The sequence below is a fragment of the Erpetoichthys calabaricus genome, chromosome 2, assembly GCF_900747795.2.
Source record: "Erpetoichthys calabaricus chromosome 2, fErpCal1.3, whole genome shotgun sequence".
In the NCBI taxonomy this organism is placed as follows: domain Eukaryota; kingdom Metazoa; phylum Chordata; class Cladistia; order Polypteriformes; family Polypteridae; genus Erpetoichthys; species Erpetoichthys calabaricus.
Window position 1 is genome coordinate 109,208,728 of NC_041395.2, and position 22,756 is coordinate 109,231,483.

The window sequence follows — 22,756 nt, forward strand, 5'->3', positions numbered from 1 at the left end:
ATAGCATTGCCTTGGATTTGAGTTGAATCTTGTTTTTTTCCCCCTTTTTATTTTCATTTTCCCTTTGTTTACTCTGTTTTGATTTTGAAGTAAATGACTGCAGCTCTTTTATGTTATTATTTGTTTGATTTAGTAGAATGCCATTGTAAGTTCCGCTTTTCGAAAATAAAATACAAAAAAAAAAAAATTTCCTTTACCCACAAAGTTAAATAAAAGGCATTCATAACTGCTTTCTCAAAAAGGCTAACATAATCGGAGACATGTCAGGTTGCTCCTCAGTAAAAAAGCACACATTTATTGAAATGTGATAAAACATAAAATTATGCTACTTGTCTCTGATCTTTAAAATATCCTATATATTTGTTTGGCATATATGGTGTACTGTTATTTATCTTTTTTTCACTTGAGACAGTGTTTTATAATGACCAGGGTTGATGTCTGCTTTATCTGTAAATGGAAACAGGGCATCTTTTTCAAAGTTTCAATAAAGGTCTAGAGGAAGTGGTGGGTGCTTTCTATCTATGTAAATAGAGTTTATTATTCCTTCTATGGGTGCTGAGGGAATGTGTGGGCTGGGGAGTATTTGTTTTGCTTTAATGCTCAGTCTACAGTACAGTTTTGCTCTTAAGATGAAAAAAATCTAAATAAATGTAAACTGTTCACAAGCAACATACATCTCTAGAGACAGCTATAAGACTATTTCAGCCTTTCTGACTGAGCTTGTCCACTTGGTTTACAGTTGCAGGCTAAGCTGGAGGCATTAAGTGAAGATGACAAGTGCTATGATTTTTACAGACAGCGGATCATTATTCACAGAATGCACCCGTTCTTTCTACCTTATAGCATCTCTACACCTTCTAACAGCATGGATGTGACACTTGTGGCACATCTTTCCATAGACAGGTACCCCATAATAATTCTTGTTTAAATCAATATGTTGCTTTATAAATGTGCTGGTTTGATCTAAAAGTTGTATGAATATCAAAAAATATTTCTATAATCTTGGTTTTCACTTTGAAATGTTTATAGTTAATGAATCTCTGTATCTATAACAGAATATCTATATGTCTGTATATGTTTAATTGTTCCCTATACAATCCTAAACCTTTTGACAGACCTAGACCACATTTTCCATAGTTATTCTCTAGGACTATACTAAAGAATCCATTCCCGGATGGGTTTATCCATTCCTGGGAATTCGGGAATCCCACATTTCATTCCCAGGAATCCCGGGCTCCCGGGAATGACACAGTGCATGGGCATCTCACATGTGAACGGTTTTAGAACAACCGACACTTATTTTTAATAAAACTACTGCAATATGTTGACACAAATAAAAGACTAACCTTATCTACAAACAGTTCATGCTGTCATATAAGTACTGTACATGTATCTTTAGTTGCAGTAATAAGAGCGTAGAAAGCACAACGTCTTCACAGGTGGCGCAGTGGTAGGCGCCCCCGAGCAACCATGAGTCGAGGTAATTCTTGGTAGCGAAAACCAATCAGATCGCTTTATGCTACCAAGATTCCACCAAGAATTGAAAGCTCGGGCCAATCGCAGCCCATATCAGCTATCAAGAATTGACCATTCACAACCTGTTTCGGCTACCAAGAATTGTCCATTGACGGCTTGGTCAGCTACCAAGAATTGGCAAATCATGGCTCGCGTTGGCTACCAAAACTCAGAAAGGGCAGACCAGCCTCTTGTCAGGTTAATGTATTCTGCAAAAGCTTGTTTGAGTCGGCACACAGACGCTTTGCGACTTGCGTTTCATTTTGAACTTTCTAAAATGTTACTCATGAGTATCGGTTTGTGCATATATATGTGCATATATATTTATTTACATTCACGTACACATTTTTTGAATGATTTTTTTTAACCATTCTTGGTGCAGTTTATTACATGTAAAGACAGATATAATAATGTATAAATATAATAAACATTGAATTGTATAATCATAGTTTTATTTTTTATACTTACTAATTTCACAGATCGTTCATATCAACGTTAATACAGAATAATAATTATAGTTATACTCTATATTAACATTGATGTTATAAAATATGCTTCTAAAATAGACCTACACCTTTAATACTCAGATGATTGTAATCGTGCAGTAGAACAGCATTATATATTATATATATATATTATATATATATATATATATATATATTATATATATATAAGATGATCCGCTGTGGCAACCCCTAATGGGAGCAGCCGAATGAAGAAGATATATATAATTAACTAAATGGTGTGTGTGCTGTTTACTATAAGTATATAAACATTACCCTTTGCAATATTTCCAAATATTTATTTTTACCTATTTCAAATGAATTAAATGTCAGCATCAATTAGAATATATTACTTCCCAAATTTTATAAATACATACAAACACAAGGCTGTGAACTATTATTAATTCATTCTTATAGTGCTTTCATTTTTATTGTACCCCTCTTGATTATCTGTGCGGCCGTCTGAGACCATGGTAAAGGTGCTATATGAGTAAGTGAAATGCGTTATTATGTGTTATAATTATGATTCAATAGAATTTGCACGCAGTTTGTTTAAGTGTGACTCTAACTATGCTTGTTGTCCATGTGTTCCTTAACAAATCAATCATTCATTAAACAGTTTTTGTTTAATCAAAAAAGAAAAATAAAACAACTAAATCAGCAATGTAGAGTTCAAAGCACCGTTCGTCGAAAAGAAAGTTTAAAAAAATATATATTTTAGAGATATATTCTTCCATTCAGCAATGTGCCATGAGCGGGAGTCAAACCCAGATCCCTGCTATAATTCTTGGTAGATTGTCTCTCAAGAATCGCAGCTATACCTCGATTAATACGTGATATCCTTAGTGCTGCTGCTTTGCAGTAAGGAGACTGTGGAAGATTGTGGGTTCGCTTCCCTGTTCCTCCCTGTGTGGATAGCGCTTTGAGTACTGAGAAAAGTGCTATATAAATGTAATAAATAATTATTATTATTATTAACGTGTCCAGCGTGCGGTCGTCACTTTTACACGCTATATATGTGAGCTTGGCCGTTCCCGTTTTCCCGAGAATTACAGCAGTTTCATTCCCGGGAATGAAAAATGTCCGGGAATCCGGGCTCCGATTCCCTAGACTATACGGACAAGATAGGCTACCATGAAACCTAGACACCACACCCTTCCTCCGATTTTATTCCCTTGGCACATGAAAAATGTAGGTACTGTTTCCTTATTAACCGGTTTTGATCAAAATTGGCAACTGGCGGTTTTCCGAGTCATGGATTACGATTCTGAAAAATTGCTTAATCAAAATTCAGGAAGGCAGATTAATAACATTATTATTTTTGTTTTTTTAAGTATGAGCATTATTTCAATAAAACGGTTCTTTTGTCAAGTATTTTTCTCTTCACACCACCCCCACAACATGTTAAAAACGTGTTTTAATTATCTGTTGGGGTCTCTTCACTATGCTGCCTGCAATGCACCATTGTTAACAATGCATCCAAAGGTTTGCTTCAGTACTGATTGTACTCATTGAATATAGGATTGTAACTCATAAAACCTGTGTTTAATAGCTAAAAATGCTAGTTTTTTTTATCAATGGAACAAAGGTATGTGTGAAGAAATTCATGCCAAACATCACAGAAATGACAACTTTCACTGGACATGCTAATGGATAAGGTGTGTTCATTCCAGGCATTCCTATAATACCCACTGACATGGCTTTCAATTTTAAGTGACTGTAATATCCAGTGCAACTTGCATTTTTTATGACTATAAATAAGGCTCTAAGACAGTCAATCAGGGTAGCAGGCATTAACTTTGAAAGTCCACGCTTTTCCCATGGTGAGCTATGTGCTGCTTGCTCCAAAGTGGGCATATCAAAACATTTATACATTAACGCAGCATAGGAGAAAAACAAAAATATTATATATCACAATATTACAGCTCATCTGCCCTGAGGAGACCCTCCCCAGTTGGGAAGGAGGCTCTGGTTTATACCATTGTCTGGATTAATAATTATATCGAGGCACAACATTAAGAATAGTTTTTCATTTGTTTGTTAGAGCTGCACCAGAGTCCAGGGTTCAGTTCCATCCTAATCACTGTCTGGGTTGTGTTTAAATGCTTTCTCTCTATCCTCAGTTTTTTTTCTTCAGGCACCCCTATTTTGTCCATGTTTTTCACTATGGTTTGCTCCTTCTAAAATAAAATTCTAATTTGCCACCACTCTTCAGGTGGTCTTCCTTACTTTGGATGGAGACAACTATCATTTGGTTTATGTCTAGATTTATAAGCAGTAGTGGCTTACAGCTTGTGGTCACTGTGGGCTGTTTAAAAGATCATAATATAAATCTCCCAATTTGTGTTTGTTTACAATCTGCAGCCAACTTTACATATAATCTGGAGCACAATTCATGTAGATTCTGCTCACTGACATGAGGGTGCAGGACAAATATTTGTAATAATGCTTGCGGTTACAAATGTGCTCATAAATGTTTAAACATTTAAGGTAATATAAATCATTTATCAAACGCATATACACTTTTGCACACTTTTTTTTGGTGTAACTTTGTCAATACACTATTGTACCAGACACCTTATCATACTACTCCTTCAGATACTGCATTTATTTAGAAAATAGGAGGTAGATAAGGAACCATATCATACAATAATTGTAATATTGCTCATGCAGATTTTCATTTTAGAATGAATTCCCCACAGTTCTCAATATATTTAAGTAAAAGGTACTCCAAATTGCCTTCACTGCAGGAAGGTTGCCATAAACAGGGATATGACTCTGTGTCTTTATTTGTATCTGTCATCCTTCTCAGTTTTCACCAGGCACACTCACACCTCACTTTTTTCTTTATTAGTTATTTGACAACCCTAAATTGAGTCTGTATGAATAAGTGTGGGTGTGCACGCTGGCGCTCCCTATAGGATCAGCTGGTGAATTCTATCAGATGCTGTCAGGTTAGGCTTCAGCTTTCTTATAATGAATCAGCTGTGTTCAGGAAATGGACAGATGGCATAGCAAGGCAAATAATATACAATGTAAAAACTCATCACAATAAAAAGATGCATAAAATACAAAAACATAGGCTAACAGGCTAGCCAAGAAACAGTAAAGCTTTAAAATGAAAATCTGCTACTCTGTATTCTCCTGTTTTCTTTCATGTAAGGGCAGCATTTTGGCCACACTCTTTACAAGAGATGAAGCAAATATCACGTTCTATGGAGGAAAGACAAGAATGCAGATTTTAATGTTTTGTAGAAAGGTTCTGAATATTGTGACAAAAGGCTGAAAATTAACAATAGTTTTTGTCATAAATCAGTTCACTCAAGTAATTAATGTAATTTTATATTCATCTGGTGCTGCCAAAACATACACCAAGATAAACTGATGTTTTTGTCCAAAGGATGGTTCTTGTATTGTGTCCTTTGCTGCTGGGTTAGTCTAACTTCTAGTGATTCCAGTCTGAATATAGTTCAGTTCAGGAGATGGACTGACTAATTAATAAACGGAGGAGCTTGTTCATCTGGGATATTACAAACAATTCTACTAATAACCAATAAATAATGTGCAATGAAAAGTCAGCAAAAGTGAACCTGGATTTAACAATGTTCAGCAAACTGTTGGGACAGGAAATTAATGTAATGACTAAAGAATGTACTGCATGGTGTAATAAGGATTAAAAAGAGGCACCAAAAGGTTAGGGATGGCCACCCTGCATACTTGAAAAAAGGCAGTGAAAAACGGGAACTGACTAAAATGTTGAAAGCTGCTCTATAAATACGGCTGAACGGAGGAAGAGGTGGAATCAGGGAGGCCGGAACAGGAACTGACGTGGCAGGAAGATGGGTTCTGTGTACCAAATACAATGTCATCAGAGGGTGCTGAAAGTGATGCCAGCAGGGGCCGGACTGGTGGTAATGTCATTGAGAGTCAGGTTCTTTGGCTGGTTTGCAGAGGGACAAAAGGAGAAAAGATCCTGGTCCGGCTGAGAAATAACAATATTTGAGCCTGTAAACTGTCTCCTGTACGCACGTGTGTGCCAATGGATATAGAATACAGAAAGTATCAGTCTCATCTAGTGTGTGTTGTTCATTTACATCAATACTCTAGGTTTGCCTGTACTCAAGTGAATACTACATGGTTTGTGCTTCTCTGTTGAAGTTTTCTGTTTCAAAAGCTGTGTAAGTGCTTGGAGCCTTTCTATAAGGAAGAGCTTTACACAAGAATAAATTGAATTCAACTGTTGCTTTGTCCCTCTTGGGTGACCTGTTCATTTATAAATATCCCATCAAGTAGAGATATTTTATCTTCAAAACTGCTTGTCCTTTTTGTCAATTATTCCTATAATCATTGGAAATAAAACAAATTTTTATAAACATCATAATGTAATGAATTAGTGCTTTATCCAATGTTGATTTCTACCTTGCACCTGGTGGTTGTCCCAGGGCAGACTGTAGAACTGGACTGCACTTAAATATTGATGAAGGATTATAGTTCATAGACCATATTTCAGTAAAAATACTTTCTGATGGTTTGTCCATTGACTTATTCTACACAGAAAGCTACCCAACACTAATTTAATTCTCATAAATAAAATGATTTTTTTTTAATGATTTAAAAAAATTAAGTCCAAAAGAATGGGTAGTTCATACTTCATTGTTGAATTCATAATGAGGTGTTTAATTTTATATCTGGACATTTGACACTAGATAACTGGATTACAATAATAATCAAACATGGACATCCTTGTAACATTTGTTAAGGGCTATCCCTATTTATTCTGATCTCTTATCAGGTTACAAATGCTGGAAGCTCTCTGTGCACACTGGGAAGGTCCCATAAGTCTGGCACTGTATCTGACCGATGCTGAAGCACAACAATTCCTGCGTTATACTCGAAGCTCCTTAATTCTGAAAACCCATATGAATGTTGGTTATCACATTGTCTACAAGGAAGGAACGTTTTATCCCATCAACCTTCTGAGAAATGTGGCTCTCATGCATGCCAAGACACCTTTTGTCTTTTTGGCAGACATTGATGTCCTTCCAATGTTTGGGTTGTACGAGTACCTCAGGTGAGTTTAGTGCATGTTTCCTGAATTTACTGTACAAATGAAAATAATAAAAAATGGAGTTCTCACATTTATTTCTGTTGTGGACACCTAAAATGATTAATTGTCAATAAGACGAAGTATTGAAAAAACAGTGCTTGAATTTCTCAGTGGAACAAATGAGCATCTGCAGATGGGAAGTCTAAAGTGAATGTGGTCATAAATCTTGAACATTTATATCAGACAGCTAGGAAAAGTAAAGACAGAAACTGTTTTATAAGTGTCTGTAATTTTCTTTGTGTTTACTTTACAGTACTGTAGTAGAAGCATCTGCGGTCTGAAATTTAATTTTGTGATAATCACACAAATAAAACATCAGTACTGAATATACAATTCAAAGAAAACAGTAATGGTTACTCTACAGTAGCATTTAAACAACTAATTTAACAAAACTCATTTAGAAATATTGATCAACTTAATAGAAAAAATGTTAGTCAGTATGTTTGCATTTCACAAAGGAGACATAAAAAAATATGTTCTCTCATTTTTATACTCAATTGCTAGCCCACAAACATATGCACACCTTAAAATAACAACTGAGAAAACGTACTTAGCTTGACTCTTGCTGGCTTGTGTGTTCTAGTTTTATCTCTGTACATACAAATATTATTATCATTACTACCATCTGAACAAGAATCTCTGGAGCAACAAAAACAAGAATTGAGGCAAGTGTATTGTTTTGAAGTCATAGCTCTTCATGCATATAATTGTGGAAAGATGAATAAGGGCTGGTGGAATTTTCTGAATGGCTGTCTGAAGGTAAAATATAAAGACGGACAGAAAGTAAGCAAACAGGAGGCTGGATGCTCTTTAATCATCTTATTCAAATAACTTTTTTTACAGAAATTCATTTAATAGATGATTTAGTTACCCTAAACTCCTCTCTATGTAGCCAAAACAGATTCTTGGGTATATGAAAGATCTTGTATTTCACCAGCCCCTGAATCCACTTCTCTAGTTTGCCTCTTGATGTTTACATTTGAGTAGGATCTCATCTTACACCTTAAAACGATCCTTACATAGTTATATGGTATGTTAATATGCCTTTAATAGTACAATGCAAGTTAAATCTATGTACTGTACAAGTATGTATATATACCAAAACATCATATATTTCTATAACCATTTAAACCATGTATAATATTAATGTTTTAATCATTGATATTTACAGCTCACTGAAAAATAAACTTGCTAATCATTTTCTTGAACTCTAAAGAACATTACACTTTGCTTTACCCTGAAACACTTTATGTCCCTCACCGACTATTTTCAGGTTCTCATTAAAAACAGTACAAAAGATATATAGTATACAATCCCTCCTCCATCGCGGGGGTTGCGTTCCAGAGCCACCCGCAAAATAAGAAAATCCGCGAAGTAGAAACCATATGTTTATATGGTTATTTTTATATTGTCATGCTTGGGTCACAGATTTGCGCAGAAACACAGGAGGTTGTAGAGAGACAGGAACGTTATTCAAACACTGCAAACAAACATTTGTCTCTTTTTCAAAAGTTTAAACTGTGCTCCATGACAAGACAGAGATGACAGTTCTGTCTCACAATTAAAAGAATGCAAACATATCTTCCTTTTCAAAGGAGTGCGCGTCAGGAGAGAGAGAGAGAACAAAGCAAGCAGTCAAAAATCAATAGGGCTGTTTGGCTTTTAAGTATGCGAAGCACCGCCAGTACAAAGCTGTTGAAGGCGGCAGCTCACACCCCCTCCGTCAGGAGCAGGGAGAGAGAGAGAGCCAGAGAAAAACAAAGTCAAAAATCAATACGTGCCCTTTGAGCTTTTAAGTATGCGAAGCACTGTGCAGCATGTCGCTTCAGGAAGCAGCTGCACACAGAAGGTAGCAACGTGAAGATAATCTTTCAGCATTTTTAGACGAGCGTCCTTATCGTCTAGGTGTGCGAACAGCCCCCCTACTCACACCCCCCTACGTCAGCGCAAGAGAGAGAGAGAGAAAGTAAGTTGGGTAGCTTCTCAGCCATCTGCCAATAGCGTCCCTTGTATGAAATCAACTGGGCAAACCAACTGAGGAAGCATGTACCAGAAATTAAAAGACCCATTGTCCGCAGAAACCCGTGAAGCAGCGAAAAATCCGCGATATATATTTAAATATGCTTACATATAAAATCCGCGATGGAGTGAAGCCGCGAAAGGTGAAGCGCGATATAGCGAGGGATCACTGTACAGTATAATCCTTTCATAGTTTCCTATTTTTTCCCCATGGGTGTACTCTGAATAGGGAGTGCCTGGTGGACCTTTTGTATTTAGCGTTAGGGTTGTAGCCACACTATGAGTCCAGGCTACTTCAACTGATTTTTCTCTATCTAGTGTTTAAATGTCTCTACTCTTGAGACTCACCCAGAGTGGTATGTGGAACATTCTCACTGCAATTACTTGTACACACAATCTTGCTATTTTAATCACCATCCACAGCTTTTGACCAAGGATGAGGATGTAGGTATGCACTGAAGAGTAGACTGGGAGTCCTGTTTTAAGTCATGTTCTCTGTTATATCACCATTATTTAGTACATGCCAATAATTCTGCTCTTACTGCAACACTTTGGAGGTCAATAGTGTAATCTCTTCTATTCCCACTCATAGCCACGTGCCTGAAGCAGTTAAACTCTTTCTGTTACCCCTCCAACATCATCTACAGATAGAAAAATCACTCTTTTTGAAAAGAATACCATTCTCTAACATATGTAAGAGATGATTTTGAGTACTGCTGAGGCACATTTGGTTGGAAACTATCCCATAGTGTTCTAAAGATAACAGTCAGATTAGGTGCCTACATTTCCAAGCTACATAGTCTCCCAGCCTTTGGTGCACATTCATACCATGGTCACAAAATCACAAACCAGAGGGTAGGCAAGCAGCAGTCTTACTGAACTCCAAAGCTCACCTGGAATACTGTAAGTTAAATAGATATGACTTAAAGCCAAGAATGTGAATACAGCTTTCCCTGTACACAGTATAAATATGCGTAACATCAACTTCTGAAGGATTTAGTGGAATGTGCTTTTTGAATGTAATTTGTTACACTTAGTATCTTTTCAGAGAGCATTTGTATGGTATGGTGTGATGACATCAGCATCTGTGTAAAGAAGACTGCGACTGAATTACGCATGCAATATCATTGAGAACAATGAGTGCCTCTTAAGCAATGGTTGGGACAGTGTTACCACAGGTGTATGAAAAATATAGAATAAAAGTGATTTTTAGTTCTGTAGGTACATTTTTATAATTGTTATCCTATCTAAGATACAGTAGGACAAAATGTTCATTGCTCCTTCTGTATCTGATTCTTCACTGTTGATCAGAGTCTAGTACTGAATGTCATCCTTGGACTTGCTCAGGGAGGCAGAGGATTCTGATGCTTGTATATTTGGAACTCACTCTCTGATTTCTTAAAAATGTGGATTCACCCACAAGAAAAAATAACTGCTAATCCTAAAAATGCAAGGTGTATAACCAGCACTCTGCATACTGTCCGTCCATCCTTCCATTATCCAACCTGCTATATTCCAACTACAGGGTCACGGGAGTCTGCTGGAGCCAATCTCAGCCAACACAGGGCGCAAGGCAGGAAACAAACCCCGGGCAGGGTGCCAGTCCACGCAGTGCATACCGTACCAACTGAAATGATTTGAAAAGCAATATAAGAAAGCAGGTGGCACAGTGGTAGTGCTGCTGCCTCACAGTAAGGAGACCTGGGTTCGCTTCCTGGGTCCTCCCTGCGTGGAGTTTGCAAGTTCTCCCCGTGTCTGTGTGGGTTTCCTCTGGGTGCTCCGGTTTCCTTCCACAGTCCAAAGACATGCAGGTTAGGTGCATTGGTCGATCCTAAATTGTGCTTGGTGTGTGTGTGCCCTGTAGTGGGCTGGCGCCCTGCCCGGGGTTTATTTCCTGCCTTGTGCCCTGTGTTGGCTGAGATCGGCTCCAGCAGACCCCCATGACCCTGTAGTTAGGAAATAGCGGGTTGGATAATGGATGGATGGAATATAAGAAAGCAATGTGAACGGCCTCAGTAGTAGCTCTCTTAAGAGCATCCTATTATACAATAATGAGTCTTCAGCCTTAATTTAAATGCTGAGACTAAGAAGGGCATATTGCTGTTGGATACTCTGGAGTTTAGGTGTCCCATAGCTAAAAACTTGGTCTTCTACAGTAATGTTTTTTTTATCCTCTGAATTTTAAGAAAGCCTACAACTTGAGATTAGGGTATGGCCTGTGGATATTAACACTAGTGAGTTCTGCAAGGTTAGGAGGGAACATTTAGAACTGTATATATGAGGGAAAGGATAAACTCTTAGCTTAATTAGAGGAACACAAGGTGCTTTAAGTACTGGTGCTAAATTTGCATTACTTCTTGGTTCTAGTTCTAAACAACCTGACTATAAAGCATTATCCAGTTTAGAATGAATTACATAATTGCCCTTGGGTATTTATACAGTAAAGCTGTATGGGATTTTCCAAGTTGTCCTTGTGTACTCTTGGCATTCCACTCTCCTGTCACAGTCCAAAGATATGGATATCAGGTTAATTAGTGACTCTAAAATGATCTTCTCTGAGAGACTTTGGCAGAGTAAATAAATATGCCATGTGGTGGATTGGGGGCTCAAACAGGGTTGTTTCTATTCTTGCACATGGTGCTGTGGAGACAGGCTCCAACTTCTAGTAATGCATAACAAACAGTTCAGAAAAATGGATGGATATATACACATTAAGCTGACCTCACTTGCTGAACTCTGAGCTACACATTAAATTTAAAATTAAAGAAAAATGAAACATTTCTCTGGAGCAGCTTTATAGAAATAGCACACATAATCCTTAAATATTCAAAGTGACTCGAAGAAGAAAAGGGGAAAAGCACTTTTATGTAGAACATGCTGAAAAATAATTAGCCTGCCTACCAGCTATGCTTTGCTTTGAAATAACCGCCTCTCTGCAATGGAAGGATGAATCAAACACCACATTGCCTACCAGGGTCAGGAGAGTTGTACACAAGGGGCTTACAGTGAAATGCAGTGAGAGTCTGTTGCTTTCTTTGCATCAGATGGTTACTGAGGGCAAACCACCTACTAATAAGCTCCTATGTAAAAATGAGAAATAAAACTAGGAAGAAGGCAAAAATCTAAAAACAGAACAGCAGCAATCATTACATTTGATATAACATCAATATCATAAAAAGCTGGCCAGCAATCAGAATGAAAAAAATTTAGCATCATGCATTATGCAAATAGCTTTTTTTGCTTATTATAATTACTTTAACGGTTAATAATTGCAGTACCTTATTCTGTTCAAAATTTCAAATGTTAAAAGCAGACTGACATTTTACCTTTTGCTGCCCCAGTGTAGGGTACATCCATAATATTTAGATAAATATGTGCTTGTTTGGTTGATTGGTCACTCTAATTGGGCCAAGGCTGGTCCTACATATTACCTGCTACAACTGCTGGGATTGTCTCCATTTCCCTGCATGTCATAATAGAAACATAAACAATGCTTATATGAAACAACAACATCCATACTAAGTACTTCCAAAGAATTTAACAAAACAGCCCATGGTAAGATTATAAATCAGGCATGTTTTTAGCTGAACTGCACACAACCTTTCACTGCAGATCAGTCGCAAAACAAATTCTAAAGTTATCAGCTAGTTATGTTAAAGGTTTGCACCACATGAATTTTGTGTGTGTTTAAGATAAAGGGCCCTTATTTCATATACTGTAACTTCTTTATTAGGTAGACCTCCATCCCAATGTTCTTTAAATGTGTATTTATTTATTTATTTACATATACAAGAAGGGTCAAAGTAGACTGTATTTCCTACACAAGCTCAGATCTTTTAGTGTCAGCAGCACTATGTTGCGGATGTTCTGTGACAGTGTGGTTGCCAGTGCCTTTATCTTCGCTGTGGCATGCTGGGGCAGCAGCATGAAAGTGGCAGACATCAGGACACTAAACCAACTAATTCAGAAGGCTTCCTCTGTGGTAGGAGAGAAACTGGACAGCTTGGAAACTGTGGCAGATCAGAGAATGTTGTCTAGGCTTTGGTCTATTATTGAAAATGCTAATCACCCACTTCATAGTGTTGTGGTTGGACAGAGGAGCGTTTTCAGCAGTAGACCGACTAGCATCAAGTACTCCACTGAATGTCACAGAAAATCCTTCCTCCCCACAGCCATCAAACACTAACACCTTTTCCGGTCACTCACCCATACTTTAAGCTATTACCCTTTTTCTTTATTGGATATCCAGGTACATACTGTATTTCAAGTATTTATAATGCAATAAATTGTCTTCTCTTCACATGAGAATAACCTTATTTGTTCTCAGAATGTGCAATATTAACTTAAGGTGCAACACTCTGCACTCTAGTTTGATACTTACATTTATTATACTTTATTTATATTTACATGATTACTTTATACTTGCTCTTAGTGTAACATGTCCCTTGTCTGTTGTTAAGTTGTAACATAAGTAATTTCCTTCGGGATTAATAAAGTTTTCTGATTCTGATGATTCATTCAGTTAACAGTTTTAACTAATCCCCCTTACTTTTTCATTAGAGGGATAATGCCTTCAACAATTTGTTATTAGCTTGCTGTGTGATGCTGAGCAATCTTGTGGTTTAAAGTTTAATGCAAGTAAAGTTTTTATTGTCACTTGTACGAAAGTTTTTTTTTCTCTATTGTGAGACATTGTCAAAAAAGACAGACTTGGTCTGCTGCAAGCTTATATTTTAAAACTTGATACAGCTTGTTTAATTCTATAATTTTGTCTTACTATGGCACCACTAATATTATTTCAAAGCATCATATTTCAAGTGCGTATCTGATATTTTGCTACTTGGCATGGATATTTGGTGGCCAGAAGGAATTATACACATTCCTTATCAATATTTTCTAAAACTTTTATAATATATTTTCTCTCTTAAGTAATGGTGGAACAGTCTGTCACACATCACTTGGAAGATGGAACCCAGCTAAACTTCCAGCTGAAAGGCATTCGCAGTGGAGTTGGAAAGTCTTATTTTCTTTGTATCATTATCTTGTGATGATTTGTTTTTTTTTCTATAATCCAAAATATACTGTCAGGGGAATTTACAACTCCACTAATTTAGATTGGGTAACAGTATGATCAATCAGTCAATATTTATTTTTGTAATGCTGCACTAGAAGAGTAGCATCACTTGGGACAAAAACAGAAAAATTCATGTAAATTAATTGACATTACTGTTTGGAATTTTTTGTGGAATGTTCTTTAAAGGAAAAAAATATTTTTTTAAATTTTCTTTACATCCTAGAAAATACATTGGTCTTCTCAACATGGCTCATGGCAAGAAAGCCCTGATTGTTCCAGCATTTGAAACCCTTCAGTATCATCTTTCATTCCCACGATCCAAAACTGAACTTCTTGACTTGATGGATGAAGGGATACTCTATACTTTCAGGTATGGACAGAACAATAGAAATGAAGGCCTCTTTGGTTGTGCTCTCTCTGTGGCACCGATTCACTATTAAATCTTTTACATTGGCTACGTATTCTCTTGTGGTGTTATATACCGACAAGTAAGCAACAATATTATGCACCTCGAACAAGATTGTACTATCTCTGGATAACATTACACTCATCACTAACAATGTAATATACAAAGGAAGAGTCAAATTGCGGTGCAAGGCAGGATTATGGAAAAGGAAACTAACTGAAAAAAAAAACTGTGCTTAAAACAAAAAGGCATTAAATTATTTTATTTATACGCTTAAACTTTAGCAAAAATATCCCCAGTAAGGCAATGTCACCAGACTTGAAATACATGACACTCACACTACTGTACTGTTCTGTACACAGATTTCACAACTGACTTATTCTAAACTTATTCAAAAACTTATTTTTGTTAAAAGTACTGGACATTATTATACAACAGGAAATACAAAATTTGTTATGGCTCAGTGGATTATGCTTCTAGTTTCAGAGATTTGGTTTCAAATACTGCCTACTGTAGGTGAAACCATGTGAATTATTCATGTTTTAACCAAATAGTGTATGCTTTTCAGAGGCATAAACTGATTTTAAGACACATATTTTGACTGAGGATACAAACACATAATAACAATCTTCATAAGCATAACATGGTCCTCTCTGTGTGAAGTTTGCAAAGTGCTTTGAGTAGTGAGAAAAGTGGTATATACAGTAAATGTAAATAATCCATCCATTATCCAACCCGCTATATTCCAACTACAGGGTCACGGGGGTCTGCTGGAGCCAATCCCAGCCAACACAGGGCGCCAGCCCACCGCAGAATGAAAATAATAATTATTATGTAATAAGCTCTGGTCCCAAGTATATTAAATTTAGCAGAGCAGGTCTAGAGAAAGCACACTATGGGCATATTGCTTGCTTCAGTAGGATCTTTCATAATTGGATTGAAGAGTAAACTACCACCCCAGCTGCTTTGTGTAGGTATTTTTGAATTGGGCGATTTGTTAGAACACTTACAATGGCTAGAAACTCATTTGCAAATTCTCTTACAAACTTAACGATCTTGTTATGCACATTTCTTAATATATTATGTATTTATGAGTCTTACGTTAGCTATCTGTAGATCTTGTTACACATTGTCACAGTTCTGAAACCACAAATAGTGGGTACGGAAAGCAGATCGTGTCAGAAAAGGGGTTAAACGGGTTTGAATACCTGGGAAGTTCCAGAATGAATACATCCAAAGATAATTTTAGCAGCAGCCCTTCAATTTATGACAGGCAACTTTTAGTAGAGACATCGAAAAAAAATGTACTAGCGATCTCACTCCATTCCTCAAAGGCAAATTAGTTGCAAAACCTCGTCTATCTCCACAAAGGAACGTGCTCCTCTCAGGTGATGAAAGGAAACACCCAACCAGATAACGTAAACGCACAGTACATTTTATAAATAAAAAAAATAATAATTGCACTTTTGTACTTACCAGTTTGTATCACCGGGTGCAGAGACGAAGCGACCGCGCGTTGTCAGGTTTGGAGTGGATGGTGTGGCGGGCGTTTGCATTCCCTCGACCATCGAATGGAAGACTCGTGCCTGTCTTCTGTTGACTCCATCCTTGCGTTCTTCCATTGCGACCGTAGGATTTTTGACTTGACTTGTTGCTGACGAAAGGATAACCAGCCGTGCGTCAACAAGGCGGACGGTGGATTCTGGTTTTTGTAGACAGGCTGTTAAAGGTTTGTCCCGCGTGAAGCCTGCATGCAGACCGCAAAGCACGCGCTGTTAGCGACCGAAGCGCATTTATAGGTATGGCGGCCCTTTCGTTCATCTTTTTGTTAGTCTCCTTGTCAGCAGGTAACCGTTTTGTTATTGCCAGTTTGTGAAGAAAACATGAGAAGGTGAAGTGTCCAAAAGCGGTGAAGGAAAGGCAAGTATAATATTCTCGTGAGTGGGGGACCCACATGATGAAAGCATTCACTTTATATATTTTTAAGGGTTATCTTGCACTTTAAAGATCTGTTGGGTTATGATATAGTCTCTTCCTTCAATTATCATTCTGGCTGTCACATAACCAGTCTCAACACTTTAGATCAAGGGTCTCCAACTCCAGTCCTGGAGAGCTACTATGGCTGCAGGTTTTCATTCTAACCCTTTTCTTAATTAGTGACCAGATTTTGTTGCTAATTAACTCTTTGCCTTAATTTTAATTGATGCACAACTTAAGAGTCAGGCCCCTTAATTATTTCTTTTTTCCTTAATTAGCAACTAAACAATATTATGACACAAAATGTACCAACACATAAACAACAACCTGCGTCCATCACACAATAACTGAAGATAAAGAAAGGTGAAGGCCTCAGTAATGTTGATCTGCACAGGTCCACAAAACATTTTGAGTGTGCTCTTAAAAAAGAAAATCAACAGTTTTGGAAATGTCTGCCATGGCAGAATGAGTGCCATGGAATTAAATAACGGGTTTAAATAGCAACGAGAACTGGCTTCAGACTAAGAAACTGAATGAAGTGAAGCTGGTTGGAGTTTGAGGCCCTAACTTAGTTGGTCATCTGTTAGTTCACTTCACACTAAATTTATGTTTAGGTGCCACGTAAGGAAAAAAGAATCAAATCAGCGGTCAGAGTCTCAAGAAAAGTCAATTAAAATAAAGGGAAATAGTTAATTAGCAGCAAAAACTGGTCACTGATTAAGAAAAGAGTTAGAATGAAAACTTGAAGCCACAGTAGCTCTCCAGGATTGGTGTTGGAGACCCCTGCTTTAGATGCATGGTGCTGAGTCTGCGTCACTGCGTACTCAGAAAACATTCAGTGTGCAGCGAAAACGCAGAGCGTGGAGGCCCTGGATGCTTTAAGTATAAACCAGCAGTATGCCCGCGTGTGACGGTGCGACTCGCGTTGATCGGGTGCAGTCCAAGCGCGTACAGGTGAAGGGGGCGTTCAACACCAATTAGGGAATCTTTTGACTTGGGGTAATAGCTGATCTGTTTGTTGGCTGGTGCAGTTCAGTTGAGTTGAGACAAAGAGGAGGAGATTCAGGCCCTGTCCACACAGGCATTCATAGCTTGTTTAAATGTATGTGCACTGAGCAACCTCTGTGTTTAAGTTGCATTTTGTAGTGGTGCTTATTTGACTTCAATATGATGGTGCATTCAAATTCGGTTGCCTCGTTTTGTGTATTTAGCCATCAGTTATCAGGCAGTCCAGACTGTTTTTATCCTGTGGGGTTTGAGCTTCATCCTTCATTGATTCGTGAAATATGGAATAACTAGGGGGCTCCGCCCCCTGCACGCTTCGCTCGCCAACCCCTGGTGTTGTGAAATTACAAAGAGCGTGATGTATGAATGAGATATAGCATAGTGTGAAGGTGTAGATGACGCATATAGGAAGCAAATAAAGTTGTCCATGTCCAAAAACGGGCTCAGAGAGGTAGATGCTAACTTTGTCTATGGTTTGTCCTTGTGATTTGTTGATGGTCATGGTCAAGGCAGGTTTAATGGGGAACTGTCGCTGTTTAAGTGTAAAAGGTAATTCCAGGTCAGAAGTTGTAAGGTAATTGTAGGAATTAGAACAGTATTGTTAGCATGTGATTCTGTAAGAAGTTTTGCTTTAATAACATTGTGTGGCATGGTGTTGACGACTAAACGTGTACCATTGCATAAACCCTGTTTAGTGTTAAGGTTTCTTAATAGCATGATTATTGTTCCATTTTTAAGGCTAAGATTGTGTTGTGGTAATCCGGCTTCATGCGGGTTCGTGTGTTTGGTCCCGTCACTCGAGCCGTATCGTTTTGTACCCGTGAGCGTGAATTCATGACTTGTTTGTTCTTCAGCGATATAAATATGGATAAGTAATAAGGAGGATCGCACGCACTGTTAATATGGAGCCTTTTCTGTGGTTGAACGGTTAATAATGCATCAGTGTAATGAGATCGACCTATGCTGCATAATTTGAATGTGTTCAGATGACGTATATTTAATACGGACGGTTTGTTTAGTAATGGGGCTTTGTGTCTCATTTCTTATTTATGTTAGTGTGGTCATGGGTCCGAATCCTGCTTTTTGTGTATGTTTCGTGTGCTATGTCCGTAGTCTGTCCCGTTTTGTGTCCAATGGGTTTGTGTGGCGCTCGCGTCTGACTTCTTTTTTTTTTTTGTGTGCTAGGGGGCGTTGCCTCACTTTATTTTATCTCTGTTAGTGGAGGGGGTGTTTGTGTGTCGTGGGTCTCAATTCTCTTCTTTGTGTGTGTTCCGTTTCGTGTGCCATGGGCTTCGTGCGGCGCCGGCGTCTGACTCCTTTTTTCTGTGTGCTATGGGCTCCTCATTTCTTATTTTACGTTGCTTTGCATCCGGTTTCCGTTGCTTGGAAGGGGGGTTTTGTGGGGGCGCCTGCGCAGTACGTCTTTTGCGTCCACGGCCCATGGCCGGATGTCCCTGCATCCATCCGGTTTACCATTCTCGGTTAGTAATATGGATGCACTTAATAATGGGATCCGCAGATTGAACGCCGAACGTTTTTATGCTCATTGCTGCGAATCAGACTGTTCCCACAGGCTTTCACCACTTGTGTTTGGTTGGACGCATATTCAGATGCCATCAAAAAACGTAGATTGCAGCTTTTCTTTGCGTCAATTTCTGCGAAAATCCCGAAGATCACGAGGAAAATGTCTGTATTGCGTTTACATGTTGTTCATTTAAGGTTCTGGAGGACTGCTTATGTCCCATGATTACATGTATGTATACTGTACATAATGATGGCAGTTAAAGGCCATTACAAAACGCAACTTAAACTTATAGGTCGCTCAGAGCACATTCATGTAAACAATAAATGAACGTCCGTGTTACAGGGCCTAAAGCTGCTGTAGAGCTTAGGGAAAGCTTAGGTCCTGTCCACGTGGACGTCTGAACTGAGCGTTTTTCTGCTGTCTGTAGCGTCAGGTTAGTACAGATTGAACGTCAGTGGTTTTCTGTCCATTGCAGTGAATCAGACCGTCCAAATGCTTTCACTACTTCCATTCAGTCAGATGCGCATTCAGATGACATTAAAAAAGAAAAAGTCGCATACAGCTTTTTTTGCGTCAATTTTTGCCAAAATCCAGATGAGCACAAAGAAAATGTCAGTATTGCATTTACATGTCGTTCCTTTAACGTTCTGGAGGACCGGATATGTCCCATGATTACGTGTCTGTATATACTGTATCTATCTATATATATATATATATATATATATATATATATACGGTTGAAATAGTTTTACTGTCAAATAATGCAAAGAGTACGCGACACGTGTTTCGCCCTAATTCAGGGCTCATCGTTCGATTCCCCGAGAGGGGGGTGCAGTGAGTGTGTACGCCTGATGAGCCATATACAGTATATATAATATAGTGATGTGTGAGTTGCTGTCTTGCACCCCAAAACACGAGGTTGAGTCTCAGTACTTCATCAAAACCAGCTTTATTCAACTTGAAACAGGAACAGCAGGGTTATTTATTGTAGCAGGAACTACTACTCTCTTATTCACAGACACAGCAAACAGGAATAGTCGGGGCCAGGTCAGTGGCCAAGATATACTGTTTCCTGCATTTATAATGTTCCTAGCATCATCCATCGGTGACAGGCGCGTACAGTGTGATCTCAATCGGCTCGTTGTTGTTTCCATGACACTATGCTGCTGTGCTGTGAACCTGCAGTTGCCTCGGCGACGTCTAAGTGGTCCTCCATGGACGCGGCAGTTTGGAGGGGAATTCAGAAACCTAGCATCCAGCACATACCCCACCCCCCTTAGCTTTGTACACATTGGTGTGGGCATAGTGACTGTCCAAGCCCTGCTCGGCAGATTTTCACAAAATTATCAACAAAATTATAATGGTAATAATAGAGAATTTGAAACAGTTTCTAGATTGTGCTAATGACATATCTTTAGCTACTAATGGATTATTAATGCCAGTTGGCGAGTGTATATGCGAGTACAGTTTGTATATTGCTTATCTCAAGGTGAAAAATACCATCTCTTCAGGGCAAATGCTGACTTGCATATTGGTTTACTGGTTTGTGTTTCCTTAAGAGGCATTAGCTCTCTGGAAATGTGTTCTTTTGAATTGCGGCGTTTTAATTAACCTGAATTTAACTAATTATGAATAAAAAAGGTATTATCCCCACCCCTCATGCAATATGACGGTTACAAGATTACACGAGAAGCATAAAGGATAATCTAGCTCTTTACTGACGGTTTCACGCGGATATCACAAACAGGAAGCTTATGACAGACTCTCAAGCATGTGGGCGTCTTGACCTACGCAGTCTGCCATCTTTCGTTTGCCACGCTGAAAGGATTTTCACCGGACAGAAGACATAATCTTCCGCCCAGCCTCAGACGGAAGACATAATCTTCCGCCCGGCAGCTTCAAAGTGTTGGCCGTAGGTCCATCCTTATATTCGTGTTACTCCATGTGCAGGCTCCTTCTCTTGGATCCAAACAAGGACAGGAAAGGACTCAAACCCCACCTTCAAAAATACAGGAATAGCACAATGCCTACATACAGTTCTCATTCTCCCAACAAGGATAATGTGCTGACAGAGGACAGAAATATACTAGTCTGTCTTTAGGCTGACTATTCAATTCTCCAGTTGTCTTTTGGCTCTCTAGTCCTGTGCTTGACGCGGCAATTCTAAATGAAGATGCTGTGCCCCTGTGTACCATACTTGGTCTGCCTGTATGAATGAGTCCATAACAGTGGGCACAGAGAACAGTGACATTAAAAATAACAAAACCTACTATAACAGTGTGTGTACAAAAGTCTGAGCACACTGTCAGTTGCATCATCACGCTTACAGGTTATGCACATGTGTTATTTCTGTATCTGATACGCAGAAACGCTCTACTTCCATGAGTCTGCACGTTGCCTCATTTGTTCAGTTGTTTGTTGACTTTGTGTGCACCTGTTTGATAAATCACACACACATTTGTCTGCAAATAAATATTTAGCATTACAAAGCCTTTGCAATGTTCAGCAGTTAATTGAGTCATTCTACATTAATTCTCGTCTGCTTCATCCTTCTTATCAAGGATTAGGATTTGGTGCCACATACACACCAGTTTGACGCACGCACTGTTTAACAAAGTGGTCCTTCGAGCCAGAACTTGTGTGTACCAGCATTCGTGGCAGCGTCCAGTAAGACATGGGAGGAGCCACTAACACGTAACCTCCGTACAAGCCGGATCCACCACATTCCAGGACATCTGGAGGACTACATACTCAGTTACAATCCCAGGGATGATTATGGAACAGCTGAACTTAGGGAATCAGAGGATACTCAATGGCAATGTATGCAAGTACAATGGAGGGATCTTCGCCTGTGGAAGGAGGAGCTTCAGGACATGATGGATTCTGCAGCAATCTCATCTGCCTTGACATTATCTCCAAAAAGACAGTCCATCAATCAACAAGCAGGGACCTTTCCACCTGTGAATTGCCTGCAGCCACAATCTCACATTCAACGTAGCTACAGCTTGTCTTTGCTTGAACCCAGAAGTCCACATTCACAGCTAGCTGCCCCTCTCTGTGAGTCAGTTGAAGAGTTATGACAATGCCTCTCAAACATGCAGACCCCTCGCAAACAAGTTTCTACAAGTGTGCATCACCATCCCATCAGGAAGCCATTTGAGTCTTACTGTATCCCTCCTTCAGCCCCAAGGCAATGGCCACAAGTTCAGCAACCTGTATACACTATACCTCATCTAGAACAGTTTTATGTGCCTCTGCCCTCCACACAGTATCCACAACAGGTATCAGAGCCTCCACAAGTACAAGGACAGGTTACGGCATTTAATCAGCCTGTACTGGATCGTAATTTACAAAGCTTAATGCACATGGCCATTGAGTCATCATTTGGCATTCCAAAACCCAATCTCCTTACATTCAGCTCAGGTAAAGAGACTGACTTTATCTTACTGAAAAAGGGATTAGACAGCCTTCTGGGACCTCTTCTTCACCTTACTGAAAACTACAAGTATCAGGTATTACTTGATCACCAGTGTCGGGTGCTGCTGGTAGAAGGTGGGTTTGATATCAGACAGTGGGCCAGTAACATACCAGATGTGATCAATTACTTGCCCCGAGATGCAAGGTC

General features: G+C 38.8%; 1 protein-coding gene across 2 annotated transcripts in view; it reads left to right on the forward strand.

The window, feature by feature from the left end:
- Nucleotides 1-22,756, forward strand: part of large2 (LARGE xylosyl- and glucuronyltransferase 2) — a 70,875-nt gene that overhangs the window by 31,122 nt on the left and 16,997 nt on the right. For both annotated transcript variants that reach the window (XM_051922709.1, XM_028794344.2), the window contains exons 11-13: nt 740-903; nt 6,811-7,089; nt 14,442-14,588. In XM_051922709.1, coding sequence (XP_051778669.1) covers nt 740-903; nt 6,811-7,089; nt 14,442-14,588 — 590 coding nt within the window. The remainder of the gene's footprint in view (nt 1-739; nt 904-6,810; nt 7,090-14,441; nt 14,589-22,756) is intronic.